The sequence below is a fragment of the Megascapheus bottae genome, chromosome 32, assembly GCF_031878675.1.
Source record: "Megascapheus bottae isolate mThoBot1 chromosome 32, mThoBot2.hap1, whole genome shotgun sequence".
In the NCBI taxonomy this organism is placed as follows: domain Eukaryota; kingdom Metazoa; phylum Chordata; class Mammalia; order Rodentia; family Geomyidae; genus Megascapheus; species Megascapheus bottae.
In genome coordinates, this window is record NC_143540.1 from 8,623,395 (window position 1) to 8,631,853 (window position 8,459).

Consider the following 8,459-nt stretch of genomic DNA (forward strand, 5'->3'; position numbering starts at 1 on the left):
GAGGATAAAGATGACTGTGCCCCTGGTTGGTGAGATCTGAGATGGAAGATACCTGTTCTCAGCTAACCTTGTCCCCTGGCTTAGTCTATGACTCAGATCAGTAATCTGCAGAATACTGTCACCACCCTCCAAGTGTCAGTTCAGGGCACAAGGTCCCCATTAATGAGCTTTCACTACTTAAAAGGGCCAATTGGTCCAAGAAAACTTGGCACAGACATCAAGTGGCAGTTGGTTCCAGATGTTCTGAGCCCTGTGCCATCTTGGGTGCCAAGTAGAACACTGGTCACAGTTTGGGGGGGGGAATCACCTATGGATCCCGTAAGTGCCCTAGAGGCCTTTCAGAGCAAGAAGATGCAGAGGGAAGACTGTGCAAGGGTCCTCCGTGTCCTCCACAGACTGTTTAGAAGAAGCTGTCCTAGTTTTGGTCAGGAACTGAAACGTAGAGTAGGCAGACACAGGTTCAGGATTTGAACTTTTACCTGGTTCAGGCTACTGGTTTTTCCACGATCACTTTGTGACAAAGATTTAAGAAAGAGATTAAGACTTGCTGTGACTCTGGATTCCCTGACCCCAAGCAGAGGAATGGACAGTTGAGAGAGCTCTGTCTCCAGCACCCAATTAGATTCTTTTCTCTTTGCCATCACTCAGGAGTGTTGGGAACCTCAACTTCACTCTCTGACCCTCTCCCAGGGCTGGGGTGAGTTTACAGGGAACAGTAGATATTATCTATGAGCTGCAAATTATTTAATCACATATAGGAAGGAGGGTTAAGATTTCACCTTTGCCCATGCTTAGCCAATTGAAATAACATAGGCAGGGGTACTATTTCCTCAACTCCAAACATAGAACTTTAGCACAGAGTAATCTATACATTGACTTGAAGTTAAGGCATCAGGCAGCACCCCTGTGAATAGTGACAAGGCTCCAGGTTCAAGCTGGAAGACTTGTACCCACACACAGAGAAAATGTATGCCCAAATGTGTGTCCATCCATGTTCTCTGAATGTTTCAGGAACAAGGTGATAATAGGTGTTGAGACAGATTTTACTTTGGTGGACATTTTGTAATAAATGAGTAGTATAATCCACTCAGAAATGGAGCTGGAAATAAGTCATTTGTGTTACAATGTATGGATCACACATACAGTGGGAGACATTTGGAGACCAATGGAGATATAAATGCTCTCGTATTCTGGGCTCAAATTCATGACAGTCATTTCCCATCTGTCACTTCACAAACCACCTTGGAGATGATCTGACTTCTTGGTTCAGTGTGGGTATGTTAATATTGGCTAGAAATTCATCCGTCTCTTCTAGAGTCTCAAATGTGTTGGCATAAAGGTTTGAAAAGTATTCCCTTATGACGCTCTGGATCTTGGCAATTTGTCGTGATATTTCCATTCTCATCTGTGATTTTGTTTACATTCATTTCTCTCCTGTGTGTGTTCTCTGATGATCAGTAAGGTAATCCTTCCTGGTGAAAGACTTTCTACACGTATTGCATTCATAAGGCCTCTCTCCTGTGTGCATTCTCTGATGGACAGTGAGGTGTGTCTTCTGGGTGAAAGACTTTCCACATCTGTTACACTCATAAGGTTTCTCTCCTGTGTGTATTCTCTGATGATCCGTAAGGTGTTCCTTCCGAGTGAAAGACTTTCCACATTTGTTACATTCGTAAGTTTTCTCTCCCAAGTGTCTTCTCTGATGGACAGTAAGGTCTGCCTTCCGGGTGAATGACTTTCCACACTCATCACACTCGTAAGGTTTCTCTCCCGTGTGTGATCTCTGATGGACTGTGAGGTTTGCCTTCCGGGTGAATGACTTACCACATTCATCACACTCGTAAGGTTTCTCTCCTGTGTGTGTTCTCTGATGATCAGTAAGGTAATCCTTCCAGTTGAAAGACTTTCCACATATGTTACATTCATAAGGCTTCTCTCCTGTGTGTGTTCTCTGATGGACAGTGAGGTCTGCCTTCTGTATGAAAGACTTTCCACACGTGTTACATTCATAAGGTCTCTCTCCTGTATGTCTTCTGTGATGGACAGTAAGGGTTGTCTTTCGGGTGAAAGATTTCCCACACCTGTTACATTCATAAGGTTTCTCTCCCGTGTTTGTTCTTTGATGGACAGTAAGGGTTGCCTTCTGGGTGAAAGACTTTCCACACTTGTTACAATCATAAGGTTTCTCTCCCGTGTGTGTCCTGTGATGGGCAGTGAGGTCTATCTTCTGGGTGAAAGGCTTTCCACACACGTTATATTCACAAGGTTTCTTTCCTATGTGTGTTCTCTGATGGACAGTAAGGCCTGCCTTTCTGGTGAATGACATTCCACATTCATTACATTCATAAAGTTTCTCTCCCATGTGTATTCTCTGATGGATTGTAAGGTGTGCCTTCTGGGTGAAAGATTTTCCACATTTGTTACATTTATAATGTTTTTCTCCTGTGTGTATCATTTGATGCATTGTGAGGTAGGATTTCAGTCTGAAAGAACTTGCACATGTGTTGCTTTCATATGGTTTCTCTTCTATGTGAGTTCTCTGATGCCTGCTAAGAGGTGACTTCTGGATGGAAGTTTTCCCATGTTCCTCATATTCATAGGGTTTCTCTTCTGTGCGTGTTTGAGGTTGGAAAGGCAGTGCTGCCTTCTGAGAGAGAGATTTTTCACGTTGGATATACTCATTAGACTTCTCTTCTGGATATCTGCCTTGAGGCGTTGTAAGGTGCATTTCCTTACTGAAAGGTTTCTCACATTCATTACATATATGAGGATTCTCTCTCGTAAATATTTTCTGATATGTAGTAACGGTAGGTCTTATGTAAAACGCTTTTACACATCCAGTACATTCAGGTGTTTTCCTCCTTCTCAGAAGTATTTCTTGGGTAAGAAGAGCAGACTTACCATAGTCTTCTCCAGACTCATTATGGTTACCATAAGATTCTGCAATACAAACCCAATTATGCTTAAAAAATATCGACTCTGATTTTAATGCCTTCCCTTCTCTACCATAGTCACAATACTACAGCTCATTAAGACTCTCAAAATTTGGGCTAAAAGGCTTTGAATGTCTGAAGAATTCTTCAACTACAGGGGACACACCAGGCATATGTGCAACATGCATCTCATCAGGCCCACTATTGAGAAGCATGTTCTGACACTTAATGAACTCTTCAGTCTGCATCCCTAAGGCGTTCCCATTATTCTTAATCAGCCCTGCCTTATGTTTTGAACTCAGATCAAAAGTTCTCACTAATCTCACTTTCTTCTACTGTGTTTCTCCTTGTGACTGCTACCTCATACAGATTCTTCTGGATTTTCCTGGCAGATCTTAATCATCTTGGACATTTCTTGGACATCTAAAATGAGTCATAGTTACAAAAAAAAAAAGGCAAAAAACACATAAAATCCAGAGATTCCTTAATGTAAAGACACTTTCTCCTATCCTGTTAGAGATTTTAAAATATCATTGTAGGAATAATTTCTGAGAAATATATATATATATTTTCCCTAACATATATTAATGCTGATATTTTACAATGGAAAATCATGTTTTTTTTCTGTGTTTTTTTTTTCCCCTTCTTTTTGTATCAGTGAAAACATTTGCTCAAATAATTCAACTACAACTGCTAGAGTTTTTAGCTAAGTACTTACAATAAATGTCTTTAATATTCTTGGGGTTGTATTTTTCAGATATTGCTTTGTTTGATCAAAGGGGAGTAGTTGCTTTTTCTTTTATTTTCTTGAAAGATATTGTGCTCGTTTCCCCTCAATTTTAGACTAATCTAAGTCAAAATTCCTTTCCTGGCAATCCTGACCCACACAACCATGAAGACAAAAGATACTCCATTCCTGATCTTATCAATCATTCTCTCAAGACAAAAAGCTTTGATTCTGAATCCCAGTCTCTGCCCACCACCGATAAGCTACTTTCCTTATCAGAGGATACCAAAGCTGACATATTCCTTTTTTTTCTATACCTACATAGTTATAGCTGTGAAGAAAATAAAATCTCATTTACTACATTTCTAATTTTATTTGTTTTGTGTTTCAGAATGATTTCCACAAAGGGAAAGAAAGAAAATGGCTAACTTTAGTTCTACTGCCACACAGAAATCAGTATGTCTCCATATGAATTCTTTTTTTCTTTTTTTTTTTTTTTTTGCCAGTCCTGGGCATGAGCTCAGGGCCTGAGCAGTGTCCCTGGATTTTCTCAAGGATAGGGCTCTACCACTTGAGCCACAGCACCACTTCTGGCTTTTTGCCATATATGTGGTACCGAGGAATTGAACCCGGGTTTTCATGCACGCTAGGCAAGCACTTTAACCACTAGGCCAAACTCCCGGCCCCCATCCATATGAATTCTTGATTAACAAGTCTTTAAGACAAAGGATCACCTAGTTCTCTGCCACACTCAGGACTCAGGGGAAACTAGGAACATTATTGCTCAGTACTGCACAAGATAAACTTACCAACTGGGCTTTGGCTCTGGCTCCAATATCACTATGCAAGATGCATTATCTTACCTGGGAAGTTCTTGTCTGAAGCTTTGCCTATCCATGGATCTGCACGTTGCTCCAGCTTGACAATAAGTTTAGGTTTAGGAAAACAATATCCTGTTAATAAGAAACAGTAGAGAACTATTGCTGAAGCTTGGTCATCATTGCGGTAAGATCTCAGACTTCCTGTTCACAAGGTTGCTACTAAATCTTATTTCTCATTTCTCACTGGCTACATAATTGACTTTCCCCTAGCTTTGGGTTTATTTCTGCCTTTGTGTGACTAAACTCAGCTCTTTTGCTCAAAGCTGGCATGCTACCAGTCTGAGTCCCAGCTCTACTTCCATTTCTTCAGTGGTTAATTGGAGGTAAGACTCATGAGTACTTTTTTGGCATTGCTGGCCCTTCAAACTGAAATCCACAGATTTCAGCATCCTTAGTGGCTGGGATTACAAGCATGAACTACTACACCCAGTGCCAGGTTTGGATTATAAATACCCCCTTTAAACTAGTGATTTCCACATCATACTTCCAACAGTCATATCCATTCTACTCTAGATTGTACATACACCTACAATAGTCATCTCAAGTTTGGGAAGACAGTCTTCTGTTTGTGGAGCATAGTTTAGAACTTTTGTCAAACTGCTGATGTGGCCTAGAGTATGAGAATAATGAATGAGTATAAAGAATGAATAGAAAAGCAAGGGAACGTGGCCTAATGGTAAAATGCTTGCCTTGCATGCACAAAGCTCTGGGCTGGATTCCTCAGTACCACATACACAGAAAAAGCCAGAAATGGTGCTGTGGCTCAAGTGTTAAGAGTGCTAGCCCTGAGAAAGCCCAAGGACAGTTCTCAGGCCCTGAGTTCAAGCCCCAGGACTGGCAAATAAAGAAATAAAATTGCCTCTGGAATTATAGCATCAAGTTGAAGTTTTCCTTAGAAAGAAATGACACTTTTCATGGACTGGAATCTGACATCTAAGAACAATGACATTCACATCTGGACTAAAAATAAATAAAACCACATGATCTGCACGTGAATGTGACTTTAGCTCACCCAAGGACACCAGGTTGCTGTAGTTCTCCAGCATTACGTCTCTATACAGGGTCCGCTGAGTGATGCTGAGGTCCTGCCACTCCTCACAGCTGAAGTCCACAGTCACGTCAGCAAATGACACCACCTTCTACAATGGCACATTTCCATTAAGTAATCAGACCCTGAGTCAAGAGGACATTGATTCTGGAATTTCATTTCTACATGGGATTTTCACTGCAAGTCTATTGGAATTTCACTCTTCTACATGAATGCTTTTGTGTTACATAAACTATTTGGAGCTTACTGTGTTATCCATACAGTGGGAGAAAGTAAAAAAAAAAAATCAAAGCAGACACATTTGCCTCTATTATCAGGGAGATAAGTTCATATACAAAATGTTACTAATATTTCGGAACACATTTGTGGTGCTATCAATAAAGACAAGATACAAATTCTAAGGAGCTAATAATCTGGCATGACAACATTAATTAAAAGTAGGTATCTGAAAGAGTAGATTTAGTTCATTTCTATACAAATCACTACGTATCAGGGTATCATTGAAGGAAATAAATAATTATTCCCGAATTTTCATATCCTGCCTCACTAAAAAGCCTTTTTAGATCTTCCGTTGAAAAGGGCTTTCATAAGCAGTCAACACATTTAGGTCATCACAAGGAATACAGACCACATTAGTAGATGGACGAAAAGTAGAGTGTCAAGATAGTATTAAAGTGGGTAACAGTATTCAAGAAAGTAGCTTATTTGGTCCTTACAAGATTTGACTTAGTTTCCATAAAAATGTCGTATGTTAAATCATTTTTGTTATTAAATTTCTAAAGATTGAAGACTATACCCGTTACTGCCTTCCTAAGTAAATAGAACTGCTAGCTCGAACTTTTGTGAACATCGCCTACCTGCTACACTACAGAATATAGGAGGGAGGGAATAAAATAATTTTTGATCAGATTTGCATTTTAATAGACCTTCATGGAAGGACAGTGGTTTAAGAGTCATTTGAGGTGATGAGAAATGTCACCTATGACCACCATAAGAAGGACAGAGAAAAACTAGAGGGATGTGATCTTAAAAATACCGTGGAAATTTTTAAAAAGTTGGAATGAAATACGGTATTAATTTGTTGTGCAGAGGCTAAAAGATGAGGCTTTTGAGTACTGCACTGAATACATTACAAAAGAAGAATGGCCAACTGTAGCCTTGAGCTAAAGAGTTCAGGGACAACAACTGGGACCAGAGTTGAAGTCCCACACCCAAAAAAAAAAAAATTTTTTTTTAAAAAGGAAAAAAAAAAGCTAGTAAGCATGAAAAGAGAGAATTATGAGAGAAAATAGAGAAAAATATCTTGTGAGGACATCTTAGAAAAAAATATCAGTGGGATGGGCTTTGGTCTAGTGGTAGAGTGCTTGCCTAGCATGCACAAAGATCTGGGTTCGATTCCTTGGCACCACATATACATAGAAAAAGCCAGAAATGGTGTAGTGGCTCAAGTGGTAAAGCTCTAACCTTGAGAAAGCCCAAGGACAGTGCTCAGGCCCTGAGTTCAAGGCCCAGAACTGGCAAAAAAAAAAAAAAAAAAGAAAGGAAAATATCAGAGGGATTACTGGGAAGATCACAGACTAAGTCATCATATAGCCTTAGTTTCAAGTAAGGCAAAGACCATGAAGCAATCCAAGAAATTTCTATGGAGATTTAAATATATAACTTAGTGCTCTAGAACATTTGAAGGTGTGTGTAACCACACTATTTCAACAACTCTAGTAAAACTTCATTGAGATATTTTATTTGCCAGTCCTGCGGCTTAAACTCAGGGCCTGGGCACTGTCCTTGGGTTTTGTCAAGGCTAGTGCTCTAGCACTTGGGCCACAGCACCACTTCTGGATTTTTCTGTGTATGTGGTAACCTAGGAATTGAACCCGAGTCTTCATGCATGCTAGGCAAGCATTCTACCACTAGGCCAAAGTCCTGGTCCTCGTGGTGATATTTTAATGTCACTCATGAGAATGTGACAGTTGCTAGTGAACCTTCACCTTCCATGAAAAGTCACCTCCATATGTGTCATTGAGTCATATAACAAGGATGACTACTTTTCCCTCATATCAGAAAAACCAGAAGTAAGCTTGCACTCAACTACGGCAGAATGTAACACTGATATAGCCTGTAAACTCTACAAGCCATTTTTACCTGGTTTATAGACACATTCCTGAAGCTAAATCTGTTTTTCTGTTTTTAAATCTCGGATACCCTTAGGTTCATAAAATGGAATGTAAGACAAAGTGAGAAATAAAAAGCAAGTTAACTCACCAGAGATCTTTTCATAGGTTCTTGCTGACAACGAACAGAAGATTCTAGAAGCATGGCTGGGAGAAAAGGCAAAGGAGGTAGGAGAATCATGATTCTCAGATCTGCACCTGGCTTTAAACCAACATATTAGAGCCAGCATCAGCAGATCCACAGATGGGACATTTGGGATAAGTTTGAGATAGCACAGACTAGGAAATGACAGTGGGAGGAGGCGGAGTAGAGAGAATTGGGACTAAGAATTGGAACATTGACAGATACTGTCAGTTGTGACAGTTATCCTCCATCCCAAACCACAGCCTGACGTCCCCTCTGATAACAGGGCTTATTCCTCAGTCCAGTTCCCTTCCCCTCCTGAAAACACTTGGTCTAAAACCTCCCCGCAACACCAAGTGATGGAGAGTGTTGGAGGAAAAGAGCAGCACGTGATTCTTGTGCTCTGGGAAGTAGATAAGGCAAGGAAAGCTAAAAACACCTTCCCTTTTCCGTGGTGTTTGTTTTTTTTTCCCCCTGTTTCTGCTTTTGTCAGAGTTGGTAAGGTCTGTCCCTTGGGGTGGGGGGGGAAATTCCGCCTCATAGGATCTCTTATTTCAAGCATTGCTAGGCTTCCT

The 8,459-nt window shown here is 40.4% G+C and overlaps 1 protein-coding gene across 1 annotated transcript; it reads right to left on the reverse strand.

Annotated features, from left to right (window-relative positions):
• Window positions 1–722: 722 nt before the first annotated feature.
• Window positions 723–5,673, reverse strand: LOC150043231 (uncharacterized). Its single transcript, XM_090323388.1, has 3 exons — window positions 5,554–5,673; window positions 4,524–4,613; window positions 723–2,940 (listed from the first exon to the last, which is right to left on the reverse strand). Exons 1-3 carry the CDS (start codon window positions 5,585–5,587, stop codon window positions 1,424–1,426), a joined length of 1,641 nt encoding a protein of 546 aa, XP_090179514.1. The 5' UTR covers window positions 5,588–5,673; the 3' UTR covers window positions 723–1,423.
• Between the last annotated feature and the right edge of the window lie 2,786 nt (window positions 5,674–8,459).